At 38.5% G+C, this 14,224-nt stretch overlaps 1 protein-coding gene across 1 annotated transcript; it reads left to right on the top strand.

Moving 5' to 3' along the window:
• Positions 1–2,922: 2,922 nt before the first annotated feature.
• Positions 2,923–13,896, top strand: LOC139940873 (uncharacterized). Its single transcript, XM_071937248.1, has 7 exons — positions 2,923–3,136; positions 4,272–5,562; positions 6,272–6,365; positions 6,493–6,574; positions 7,457–7,527; positions 9,463–9,699; positions 11,385–13,896. Exons 1-7 carry the CDS (start codon positions 3,072–3,074, stop codon positions 11,438–11,440), a joined length of 1,896 nt encoding a protein of 631 aa, XP_071793349.1. The 5' UTR covers positions 2,923–3,071; the 3' UTR covers positions 11,441–13,896.
• Positions 13,897–14,224: the final 328 nt, after the last annotated feature.

Genomic DNA, 14,224 nt, shown 5'->3' with positions numbered 1-14,224 from the left:
CAAATGAAGATGTACGCACTGCGGTTGAGTGCATGATGGGTTGACTTAGGCAATAGGAATTTGTGTCAGGTGCAGATAGAATTATGTACAGGTGCGAGTAAAAAAGCTGGAGATGAGGTTACTTCAGTCGGGGGTCCCTTAACACCAGTTTGAAGGTGTCAAGGGACGGGTATGCCACAGGATCAACTGGGAGGTGGTTCCAGTCCCGGATGGTGCGTGGGAAGTAGCATACACTGAAGAGCTCATATTTATGTGGGAATGTGAATGGGGAGCCATGACCTCTTGTTGATGTGGTTGAATGTGTCAGATGGGTGCTCTAGGGGATGTCAACCAGGTTAAATCTTATTTTGTACATCATTTCAAGGCGACTTTTATAACGACGTTCCTGTAGAGAAGGCCATTCGAGGTGATCTAGCATGACGGTAACACTGCCATGCTAGATCTCCCATGACAAATCGAGCTGAGCTTCGTTGGACTTGCTCTAGCTTCTTGATGTTACGTTACGTGTGGGGATCCCATGAAGTTGCTGCGTATTCGACTGCTGGTGGTCGGATAAAGGTGGTATAGACAGCTTCTTTGAATTTCTGGCTGCTGTGGCTCAGATTACGGGAGAAGAAGGCCTTGGTGCAAGTGGCTCTTTTTGTGATGTTGTCCACATAGGTGTTGAAGTTTAACCTCGGGTCAAGGTGGACTCCCAGGTATTTGGCAGAGTTGACAGCCTCTAAGGTAGCCCGTGGATGGTGTAAGAGGCAGGGAAAATGTTCCGCTTGTTGGTAACTCTAACAACTTGACACTTTGTTGCATTGAACTTTGAAGCACATCAGCCGTTTCGTTTCCCAGTCTTGGAGGGCGTCGATATCCTTCTGGAGGCTGATGGCATCGTTGGTTGTAGAGATGTGTCTGTAAACAACACTGTCGTTACATACTTTTAATTACATACTGTTAATTATAGAGTTAGTGAGTGTTGCTGTACTCTCTACCCCCGAAATTTTGACTGAAATTTTGAAATTCTGTATCATCACGCCACCACTTTTACAATCGATATAACATCATCATAGGGTGTGTCAGGGTGACTAGTCGATAATTAGCTCCCCGAGGTATTGGAAGTTGACAAACTAGTTCCCATGATATCGCCCAAGCTTATGATTACAATGTATACTATGAATATGATGCCATAGAATTTATGTTTATGAACCTGCGTAGAATTTAAGTTTAACAGGCTCAAAAGTGAGACTCGATCGAAGGCTTTGGAGAAGTCGAGTAAGATGACATCAACTTGTGGTACAGGATCCTTTATTTTGTTAATAGAAAGCCATGCTGAGTTACAAAACACTTCAGACTAGTCCTTGGTTAGGACGAGTAATTCATCCAAACTTGAGATAAGACTAGTCTAACTCTTTGTGAAATCCAGGCCAGGGGTTAAGAATGTTTAAAGTGCAATGACCATTCTTTGGATTTTCGCAATACTATAGTCGATATTATTTAATTATTATTCGCTTATTACCCCCATGCCTCACTACTTCCATCTTCCTTATCCATAATAATGTTATCGTTCCCTTTGTTCTACAGTGCCTTCTTGTTTCCTGCTGTAACCAGTTATCACCGGTTCCTCATCCATCAAGCTGTAGAGGACTATCCAGAGCTTACCACTTTCTCTATCGGACTTGGGGAGGAAAGACGGACGGTTGTCTGCTCTATCCAGTTTAGGTCAGAATAATAGGAGATTAATTTTGTCAGAAACTGAAAGTTATTTTATTTTGTTTATAAGTTAAACCCTCAACTACCATTAAAAAGAGTCTTGAGAATGTACTGTTTGTCTTGAGAACTCGATGTATCGCCCATCAATGTCAGTTTTTTAAAGCTTTTTCTGTGTGCAAGATAAAGCCTAAAAACAGTTCTTAATATACAGAAGTCTCACAGTTTAATAGGGTTGCATATTTAATGTACTCATGTCATGCCTTTTCCATCTTAAGGATCCTGTTCAATCACATTGTTTCATCTCTGGAATTACTGCCTCAGCGCATTGTTGTAACCATTAGAAAATTATCTTTAAAGACACTGGACACCTTTGGTAATTGTCAAAGACCAGTCTTCTCACTTGGTGTGTATCTCCACATAAATGCACAAAATACAAATAACAAACCTGTGAAAATTTTGACTTTTAAAATTGGTCATGGAAGTTGCGAGATAATAATGGAAGAAAAAACACCCTTGTCACACGAAGATGTGTGCTTTCAGAAGCTTGATTTCGGGACCTCAAAATTTAATTTTGAGGTCTCAAAATCAATTCAAACATTTGAGCGTAATATTACTTTTTCCTCGAAAACTACGTTACTTTAGAGGGAGCCGTTTCTCACAAATCAGCAGTTCTCCATTTCTTGTTGCAAAGTAGGTTTTTATGATAACAAATATTCCAGTGTCTTTAAAATTGCTTGTATAGGTTTTCTTGGTCAATTTCGGCAAATGAGCAGCCAATTTAACCATCAAGTTATTCTATTTCGCGCGAAATTGAATGCTACTTGAAAATTTGATTTCGCTTTATGATTAGTCAAATGTAATGTTGCATCATTCGATTTAACAAAATAATCATTCAATTTCAGAAATCATCAAAGCAGCATTCAAATTCGCAGACACATCTTGAGGCGTGTGTCACGAAAAAAATGACGATACGCTAAAAGTTGAACGGAGTTCCAAAGGAATTTGACTCGACTCAAACGAAATTGAATGGCCGAATTTTGAATTTGAAACGCAGTATCAACTGGAGAGGCAAAACAGCTGTAATTCAAACGCAAGAAAATGAAATTGACTGCTCATTTGCTGAATTTGACCGGGAAAACCTATATTATTATTTATTATTTGTTGTCTTATTTTTCAGGAGTGGAGACATTCCCAAAGCCCCAAATCCAAGGAAAAGAAGTCCAGAGTTGGAACTCCAGAGAGAAGACTTGAAGGAGGCCAAGAGGGATTGCAGAGGAGACCGATCTATCGAGGGGAGGTCCTCTTGGGGTCTATTTGGACGAGAGAAGTTAGAAGCCAAGAAGGAAGAAGAAAACAGGCAAAGGAAGGAGAAGATGGAACCACCTCAAGATGGGGGAAGCTCTGATGTAGCAGCTCAACTAGCCAAAGAGAAAAACAGGTGATAATAATGATAATAGTACAAGGCATTTTAGTTGTTCTTCTTTAGTGGACACTATTGGTAATTACTCAAAATAATTATTAGCAAAAAAAACTTACTTTGTAACAAGTAATTGAGAGCTTTGGTAGTATGAAACATTGTGAGAAACAGCTCTCCCTCTGAATTAACATGGCGCAAGTTCGAGTGCGCACATTTAGTCCACCAGTGGTCGACCACAGACTAGCAACGCACATGCGCAGTGACGTACTCACCCGAACGAGTCTAGTCAACCATCCACCTTTTCGCTTAAGTGTTACTGGTTCCCCTCTACGCTTAACACATGTTAGAATGGAACATGCTGTTGGAACCAGTGAAGAAACCATGGGCTCGAGGCTGGTTTCAAATGGTCGACCACAGTAGTCAACCAATGGTCGACCAGCCTGGGTTCAAGTCAAAATGGTCAACCTTTAGTTAACCATTGTGCACACTCGAACTTGCTCTTAGTTTTCGAGAAAGAAGCAATTTCTCACCAATATATTTGAAATTGATTCAAGATCTCAAAGTTAGATTTTGTGGTCCCAAAATCAATCTGAAAGCACACAACTTCGTGCGACAAGGGTGTTTTTTCTTCCATTATTCTCTTACAACTTCGACGACCAATTGACCTCAAATATTCACAGGGATGTTATATATGCATATGTTGAGATACACCAAGTGAGAAGACTAGGGTCAACTCATACTGCTCAAGCAAAAAAATTGCTCAAGCACGAAAATAGCTCACTTATTTTACACATGTTACTGGCCAAATTTTCATGCCATATACGTTGCTTGTAACTGGTATTTAGCTGTTGTTTACTTAGCATAACAATTGAGTGGAGTCTTGGCCAGTAATCTGATTTTACTAAGCAAGGATTTTTTTGCTTTTAAAAGCAAAATTTTGTGCTTAAGCAGCTCTATGAAATTGGGCCCTGGTCTTTGGCAATTATCAATAGTGTCCACTGTCTATATAAACCAAAAGATGTGTATCTACAGGCATTTGAAGGACAATTCTCTTATGTTGTTTATATTTTTAATGTTTACAAATATTTACTGTCCTGTTCCGGAACTTGAATAATGAATTAATTGATTATTTTTTAATTTGATTTTGATCACGCAGAAAATCGAAGAGAGCTCCTCAACAACTCTATGTACCAAAAGCAAGGAGACAAGAACTATCTAAGGAGTCTGCGCAAAACAGCCAGCAACCAACCGAGGCTGTTGAGAAGCAAGAAGAGATATCTACACCTGGTGTCAAACAACATCCTAAGAAAAATGAGAAGAAGAAAGGACGAGATGGGAACAAGGGAAAGCAGAGGAGAACATCAGAAGATGGGACAGAGAGTGGGAATAAAGACCCGAAAGAGAAACGAAACAAAGGAAAGCACAACCGGAAAGCAGACTTGCAGAGATACGCCCCGAGACAATCAAAGAAGAGTACAAGTGAAGAGGAAGATGGTCAGCCGAAGGAGCAAAATGAAGATGCGGGTGTAAGACCTATGGATAGGAAGAAAGAGAAGCAGGAGATAGTGTCTGAGAAGCCGGCAGAGAATGCATCCCTGATCCCTGAAGATTGGAATGAGATTGATTGCGATGAGAAAGATGTGACTTGCCATCCAACAGGTACGAGACTCACTGCTCATGGCAAACTTATCCTAGTCGACCCTGATGATGAGACAACCCCAGAACCATCGTCCCTCGTCAACCAAGATCAGATTCAAGAAACCAAAGCTAAGAACCCTGAGTCGCTAAAATCACCAGGAGATTCTGCAAACGAACATTCCGCTGAGGATAATAATCCTGTAGATACCGAGGGAATATCAGCAAGCAATAAAATAAAAGCAAATATTAGTGATGTACCTGTTACAATAACTGATAAAAGTTCAAGTGCCTTTGAAACGAGCAATAGTGAGCAAGATGGAGTTAAAATGGAAACGATCACAAACAATGATGCGGTTAAAAGTAGAACAATTGAGGACGACACTGAAGTTAAGCCTGTTACAGTTGATACTACAGCACCAGACACCATGACAAGTGAAGCAACACCAGACGTCATGCCAGAGCAGAACAACCAAGACAGAGTAAACACTGAAGGTGTTACTCGTCTCAGCTTAAACGAACATGAACCTCTGAGTAAAGATCTCGAACCTTCAATTGTCCCACCCTCGGGCCAAACAGATGGGTCTGACAAAGAAACTGTGCATCCAAATGCCTCGGATGAGCACAAGCAGGAACTGCAGTCGGAAACACCCACCACTGATCCGTCAAGGAATGAGGAAGAGAAAAGCAAAGAACTTTCGGAAACAGATGTTGATAAAGAGAGCAATAATGTAGAGGAAGAGGATGTGGACGATTGGGATACCATGTTTGATGAGAGCGGTGATTGTCTCAAGCAGGAAGAGATAAAAGAGGTAAGTATTGGACCCTTATAACCCTGCCGCCTTCTTCAGTCACATTCACAAACAAACTCCTAATCTTGAATCAACAAGGTGCCAGACCATTTTCCCTTCTCATCTTGCATTTGATTCTTTTTCAGTTTCACTAAAAACAGTATCCTCCAAAGTTTTGGGAGTTGACACTTAAAAAGCCCGGTTCATACTTTCTGCGAATGCAAATGCGATATGAATTTTGACGTCCCAATTTCGCAACGAATAATTTGGAAGAGTAGACATGTGCTCAACTTCTGCAAAACATTTGCAGCAATAACAGCCTTTTGACGTCACAATTCGCTTCGCATTTGCAGGAAGTTTGAGCCAGGCATTTACCCTGCTGTTATCTTCAGTCACATTCCAAAACAAAGACCTCATTTTCAATCAAAAAGACGCTAGGCCATTTCTTCTTCTCTGCTTGCATTTAACTCTTTTTTTTCAACTTTTCTAAAAACAACATTCACCTGAGTCCTTACATTAATATGTTACAAAGGTCATATCTAAAAACTGACTCAGTTATTTTTTGGCAATACTTGGTATCTGTAAGGAGATTTTGTTGCAGAATTTGTACTTTCTAATAACTATAGAAGTTCCTTAAATCCATGATATGCCCTGGAATGGATCAAGGTCAATAATATATTCTCCAAGGTACACATGTACACAGTAAATGGATTTGTTGTTTATTCTTTAGATAACTGAGGGCGTTGGAAATGTTCAACTAACCGTCAAACAATCCAAACGAGATTACTACAACTACCAACCCAAGGATCACACGGACTATTCAGGTAACCAATCATCTGCATCCAATGGCACAAAGCTGCTTAGCACAATAGCACAAAGTATGGTTTATGTTGGCAATGATCCAAGTATTCAGACCTGTAAACCTTTCTCTTGAATATGTTTGTTTTGCAGAATTTGAGCACATTATTGAGGTTTATGACTTTCCAGTAGACTTTAAAACCCAAGATTTAATCATGGGGTTCTGTACAATGAAGTAAGTATTAAATCCTACATTTTTTTATTTTTTTTTTGGGGGGTGAACAAAAATAAACTGACTGGATGTATCGAGCCTGTGCTCAACCAACTGAGCTATTAAAGCCCTGGGGACATGTGTTGGTGGTCTCCTTATGTTGTCAATATCTTAGTTCCGGGTGAGGGTGGGGGGGGGTTCTGATATGAAAAAGATTCACATATTAGTTAATAGAGATGCCTTTATCTGTTAAAGGCAGTGGACATTATTGGTAATTAATCAAAATAATTATTAGCATAAAAACTCGCTTGGTGACAAGTAATGGGGAGAGGTTGATAGTATAAAACATTGTGAGAAAGGCTCCCTCTGAAGTGACATAGTTTTGGAGAAAGAAGTAATTTTCCACGAATTTGATTTCGAGACCTCAGGTTTAGAATTTGAGGTCTCAAAAACAACCATCTAAAAGCACACAACTTCGTGTGACAAGGGAGTTTTTTTCTTTCATTATTATCTCGCAACTTCGATGACCAATTGAGCTCAAATTTTTACAGGTTTGTTATTTTATGCATATGTTGAGATACACCAAGTGAGAAGACTGGTTTTTGACAATTACTAATAGTGTCCAGTGTCTTTAAGCAATGCGTAGCAGTCACACATAACAATTCAAATTGTATTTTGATAGCTTTTTGTCATTATTAAACATGTGTCCACAAAAAAAAGCTACTATAATGCATTTGAAATGTGTTCCTATTTTCATGTCATTAGATCTGCTAAGCAATTTACTTTTAAATTGAGTTCCAAACTTTGAGGTAATTGTCTGACTTTCCTGGAACTTGGTCATTTGTTATATTTTTTATTTTTAGTGTGATAATTAGAGCTTGTGTTGTCTCAATCATTTTTTACTAGAACCAAAGAGATGGACATCAAATGGGTAGATGACACACATGCATTAGCCATCTTCCCGTCAGTCATTATAGGTAAGTATGTCTTTATATATAGGGTTTGAGGCATTGCATGGTAAGGTATCAATGTAGATTTGGTTTATGGTAAAACCATGTGTGTTCTTGCCAGGTAGAGTTTGTTCTTAGAGATAGCCCGCCAACCACACAACCAATCAGAGCATTGATTGACTTGCACGGGATCCTCTGAACCCCTATAAATAAGCCCACTCTTCTCTTACCTCTTCAATATCCTGACGATGACTTGAGAAAGCTAGGCAAAATGTTGCGGCAGTACAGTTAATCACAATCCTATAAGCTAAAGTAGTAGTCCCAGCCTTTTTTCTAGACCAATTTATAAACTGACTCCACGGTAGTACAGTTAATCACGATCCTATAAGCTAAAGTAGTAGTCCCAGCCTATTTTCTATACCATCCGCCAGGGTAATAGTAAAATAGCAGGACAGTTCTTTTCAGAACTGAGAAGTCTCCCGAACCCCCGAACATCTACTCCGCGGTAGTAGAATAAAGCAAGACAGTTCTCTAAGAACAAACTCTACCTGGCAAGTAGATACACAAATGGTTTTACCGCAAACCAAATATACATGTGTCTTTATAATGATAATGATAACAGGTTTTTATATAGCGCTCTTACCACAGCTCTTTACAAGAAACAGTACAGTAAGCGAATAAATAAAGACACTAATAATGAGAAGAGAAGTAGTCCATGGCAATCAATTGATGAACAGGAAACGAATTTGATGAGGAACAAATTTGATGAGGGAGACAGTTTCAAAGACGTAAGGCATGTTCGTAAAATGCCTGATCTTTGGCAGAAGAACACACCTTCGGTACCGCCAGAAATTTACTGTCTGAACTGGAAGTGAAGGGGGTGGTTAACTTTGATGAGACTTGCTAGATAAGCAGGGGCGGTATTGTGGAGACATTTGTCTACAATGGTGAGAATCTTGAAAACAGTTCGGTGATGGACTGGCAGCCAGTGGATTTGATGAAGGAGTCGGGTAGCGTGGTGGTATTTGCCACACTTGAAAATCAGTTTGGCAGCCTGGTTTTTGAACCTGTTAAGATGATTGGTGTCAGATTATGATGTTTCTTGGAGCAGTGCGTTAGAGCAGTCAAGTAAAACATGATTGACTAAAAGTTAGATGTGTTTTAGCAAATGAGATGTACGTCCGATGTTTGAAGATAGCAATAAGGTTTGTTAATGGTGCATTTTTAGATGGGCCCTCATGTTTCTGTCTACTGTATCAATGACTTCATTTAAAGGCAGTGGACACTATTGGTAATTACTCAAAATAATTATTAGCATAAAACCTCACTTGGTAATGAGTAATGGGGAGAGGTTGATAGTTTAAAACATTGTGAGAAACGGCTCCCTCTGAAGTGAAGTAGTTTTTGAGAAAGAAGTAATTTTCCACGAATTTGATTTTGAGACCTCAAGTTTAGAATTTGAGGTCTCAAAATCAAGCATCTGAAAGCACACAACTTCATGTGACAAGGGAGTTTTTTTCTTTCATAGTTATCTCGCAACTCGGACGACCAATCGAGCTCAAATTTTCACAGGTTTGTTATTTTATGCACATGTTGAGATACACCAAGTGAGAAGACTGGTCTTTGACATTTACCAATAGTGTCCAGTGTCTTTAAATAACTTTCAAAATTGTATTACCCAAAGTCAGGTTGGTGTAGTGGTGTCTTGCCTCGCTTTCCACCTCTGGGACCCCGGTATGAATCGGGGGCACTACATGTATTTGGATTGGGTTTTCAGTCCCTACTTGACCGTGTGGGTTTTTCCCTGGAATGGTTCTCTGGGGTTCTCCTCCCACATCTAAACTGAAATTTCTTCATCATCCCTCTTCTTATTTGGCTCTAATTATAGTGTTGAGAATATATATCCATATCCAGATCCAGAAGACAAAATATAAGACTTTGTACCGCATTATTATCCAACAGCACAAGACGCCCTCTCTAACTCCAACCCAATGTTCCGTACCCGTCCTCTGATGCTTGCCTCCCGGGAATCTAAAGAGAAAGCCAGACATTGCCAAGAGTTCCTTCGTCCTGCCAAACCTCGACCAGAGACCTCCACCATGGCTGCAAGGAGGATGGTGTCTGGTGCACTAGGAATCAAAACCAATGTCTCCAAGGAGCAGAGAGCTGCCGAAAGGCAAAAGATCAAAGATGCAAAAGGTATTAATGGCAAAATGAAGCTTTCTTGGCAGCACTAGCTGCACCATAAACGTTGCGCAAGTGGCCTTACGCAGTTGCGTAAAGTTTGTTTTGTGAAATCGGGTGTTGGTCCGTCAGGCATAAACTCATGGCACTGTGATCAATAACAACACAATTTTATTTTAATATTTTCCCTCTCTGGTTCCTTTTCTTCAACTAGTCTGACCTCCCCATTCTATTATTAAGTTTCGATAAGTAGTTTTCCCCTATAGACGATGTGACCTCTGACGTCACTCGAAAACCATAACATGATTCGCGCGCATACCGCCGGGCAAAACCTTTGTGTTTTGGCAGCCAGCTAGAAAGTGTATGCAATCTAACCATGACTACGCGTCTTTTTGCCCGGCGAAACATGACATATACAGTGTTTGTCAACAGAGGGCGGTTTGAATGTAAACATAAATCACATCGTCTATATTGTACTGCCTAATGGTATGGAAATAAACCTGAACCTGAACTTGAACAAAACCTAGAGGTTCCCCTTTAAGTATCATAGGCTCTTGAAATGTATGCTTAGGTTGTCATTTTCAAAGACCATAAAGAATGAAAGCAAGGTTTTTACCTTGACTAAAGCATCTACCTCCATGGCTAAAGTACCTGTGGTTGTCATCCCTATTTTGAGCCAGGACATTTACTCTCAGGACTTTAACAGTGTTTCCTCCTTGACATATCCTAAGACTGTAAGCTTGTATGGCATTTGAGACATTGCATGGTGAGGTATCAATATATGTACTTGGTTTACGGTAACACCATTTTGTGAATCAACTTGCCAGGTAGTTTTCTTCTTTGAGAACTGTCTTGCTTTATATTCTACTACTGCAGAGCAGATTTGGGGAATTCAAGAGACTTCTCAGTTCTAAATAAAACTGTCCTGCTTTTTAACTCCTACCTGGGCGGAAGGTAGAAAATCACCCGGGAAAACTACTCCTCTAGCTTTTAACAGATCATATCTTTACTACAGCAGAGTGGGTCCTTAAAGACAGTGGACACTATTGGTAATTGTCAAAGACCAGTCTTCTGACTTGGTGTATCTCAACATATGCATAACATAACAAACCTGTGGAAATGTTAGCTCAATCGGTCGTCGAAGTTGCAAGAAAATAATGAAAGAAAAAAACACCCTTGTCACACGAAGTTGTGTGCTTTCAGATGCTTGATTTCGAGACCTCCAATTTTAAATCTTAGGACTCGAAATCAAGGTCGTGGAAAATAACTTCTTTCTCGAAAACTACATTATTTCAGAGGGAGCCGATTCTCACAACGTTTTATACTATCAACCTCTCCCCATTACCAGTTATCAAGAATGTTTTAATGCTATTAATTATTTTGAGTACATGTAGTTACCAATAGTGTCCACTGCCTTTAATTGTTCTCAACATTTGGACTAGCTTACTCTAGTCATCATCAGAAGACTCTATAAGCTTGGAGTGCCATCCCACTAGAAAACCTAGCCACCCGCTCCAACGACTACAACAAGAACTTCCCTCCACAGTTCCCAGGGTTTTAATTTCGAGTTATCTTCCCTGTTTAGAGAACAGACATTTGTTACAAGGAATTAGAGGTCACTTCGTCTGTGGTCGTTAGAAGCACCAGACATTTCTTCTTTATGATTTTTAATGATTTTACTTTTGTTTATTTGTCAACAGATCGTAGACGGAGTGACAAGAAACAGCAGGAGGATATCTGGGATGGTAACATCTAAAATATATAAAAAGATTCAGAGTTTAAAGCTTAGTTCATTCTTCCTGCGAATGCGAATGCAAAGCCTTTTTTTTTTTTGAGACACAATAACTGGTACGTGTTATTTTTCCATTTGTGACGCAAGAATATTTGCTTTGAGAGAAGCATTCGCAGGAAGTATGAACCGGGCTTGATGCACATTGAAGGCACATTTATGGATGCTGTAAGCATCATCAAAGAACAGAGTAGTTCTACGTCTGCACGAATGTCTATTTTTATGATAAACTTTCATTGCATTAATTTATTGGCATTTTTAAATGAGGATAATACCAGTTGTTTATCAGGGTGTATCAGCAATCACAAGTTAAAGGCAGTAGACACTATTGGTAATTACTCAAAATAATTGTCAACATAGAACCTTAATTGGTAACTAGTAATATGGAGAGGTTGATAGTATAAAACCTTGTGAGAAACGGCTCCCTCTGAAGTGATGTAGTTTTCGAGAACGAAGTAATTTTCCACGAATTTGATTTCAAGACCTCAAGCTCAAGCATCTGAAAGTACACAACTTCGTGTGACAAGGGTGTTTTTTCTTTCATAGTTATCTCGAAGCTCCGACGACCAATCGAGCTAAAATTTTCACAGGTTTGTTATTTTATGTACATGTTGAGATACACCAAGTGAGAAGACTGGATTTGGACAATTACCAATAGTGTCCACTGCCTTTAACAGTTTTTAAGAATAATTTGTTGTGTTCCTTGAGTACAAATGCGTCGGTTGTGATTGCCTATTTTTACTCATTTTTTGGGTTCATTTAAATTGTTTTTAAATTTGTATCCATTTTATCTGTACAGAGAGAGTTATCTTGTGTTTTGGTTCAAATAATTTGTTGGCTTGCTTATTCAAAGCTTTTTAATTGAATTTAATTGAACTATGTGTATGTTTTCTTATTCAATGGGGGGGGGGGTGGTTTGGAGAGACAGTGAGTGTTAACTTTTGAAAGTGAATACATGTATATTTATTCATTCCAGTTATCTAGTTTTAAAAATATACCTCCAAATTTATTTCTGAATAATTGTTTCCTCTCAGTTATTAGAAGTGATCTTTAACAGCTGCTTGCTTTGTCCTATGTTGCTCTTGCAAAAGTTTGTTTTGCGTCATTGTTTGGGATTTTTGGCATGACCCTCTTGTATGACTGGAATTTTTTTAGAGAAGAAAAGTTGTAAAATCTCAGGATTGCTGTCGGATAGAGTTTGTGTGCTTTAGGATTGTAGAATTTCTGAAAAAGTTCAGTGTACTGTAATCTTCAAGGTCTTAGTCTTATTTCTTGTATGTAATAGTAATAAGGATTAATGATTTTCGTTTCATTAATAAGGACTCGGACTATTTCATCCTCCTAGCCTCGTTTTGGTAACACTTATTCACTAAATTGTAGACAATTTTTAACTTTTTTCAAATTTGATTTCAAGTTTTTAAAGAGTTGGATTCTTGATAGAAAGGGAACACATATCTGAAATAGTTTGTCCGGAAGGAAAATGCCAAAATGACAGAAATATTTCCAGGGATGTTTTCTACTACTATCATCATCATCATCATCATAACACTGTGCAAGTTTTATGTAAATCTGTGATCTTAGACGATTTTCTTCTTCTTTCCAATTCTGTTATTTTCCTTTAACATTGTGATCCGGCCACAGCCATGAGAAATTACCTTATTGTGGATTCCTTTGCTACAATTTTTGTTAAACCGTCATATAAAAAATTATTGTCAGAAGTTTTGTCAATGTGTCCCTTCTGGGATCTCAAGGATACAATCACATAAGACACTGCTCTAGAATTACAAGGGTCGTGGGTTCTAATTTTACCCGAGTAATATGCCTGTGATATTTTGTTCACAGACCTCAGAAAAGTACTGAGTATACAGTGCTTAACACACATCGATGTATGTTAATATTCTTTATCCCCAATTAAAAATCTATTTTTTCCCATCACATTGAACCCCTATTTTTGTACACATATAACAGGTTTATTGTATATTTCTCTAGAAAGTTCTCAAGGCTAAATTTAGTTTACCATTTTGCTAATCCCAGAAAAAAGGGGGGGGGGGGGGGAAAGCAGTAGCAATTTTCTTCTCATTGAATATTGTCAAGCCAGGTCACCCTTGGGGCAACATTTTAGGGTGCTTATGTCTTGTGGTGATGCAGCACAAGGAGCAAGTAACATTGCTTGGTTTACATATCGATTAATGTATAGAGAACATGTGCTTTTTCATGAACTATTTTAATTGGAAATCTGAACAATTATATGAATTGCAATATTGCATTATTTGACGATTGTTCAAGTTGTAGTGTAAGTTTCTTGCTTTTTTCAAAATTTCAATTAACTTCTTCACTTTCAAATTTGCCTAACATGCAAAAGTAATGCAGATGATTTAAAAATATATTTTCCAATTTTACTTGGTAAATATGTAATTTGAAACCCCAAAAATTCTTTATGTTTTTAAAGTTGTTTTAGTTGCTATGCAATTACTGTTGTTTCATTCTGAATAAAATTATTAAGTGATTTCAGAAGTATGTAACATTTGGTTTATTTCATTATAACCCCTTTTCCCATGTAGTGCTTTTCCCATGTAGAGTTTTGACTGTCACCATGCAACTCTGATCAATACTTCTTCTAAGGCCAAAGTTTTTGCTCTTGGCATTTCACGTCACAGCTTCAACAAAGTAATAAATGTATGATAATTTAGAAAATAGGATTAGGATATGGAAAAGAAGAACAGTTAATTCGGTCTCATTTAATGAACTTTT

Source organism: Asterias amurensis, chromosome 8, assembly GCF_032118995.1.
Source record: "Asterias amurensis chromosome 8, ASM3211899v1".
NCBI classification, from domain to species: Eukaryota; Metazoa; Echinodermata; class Asteroidea; order Forcipulatida; family Asteriidae; genus Asterias; species Asterias amurensis.
This window is presented reverse-complemented; position numbering and strand designations above follow the sequence as displayed.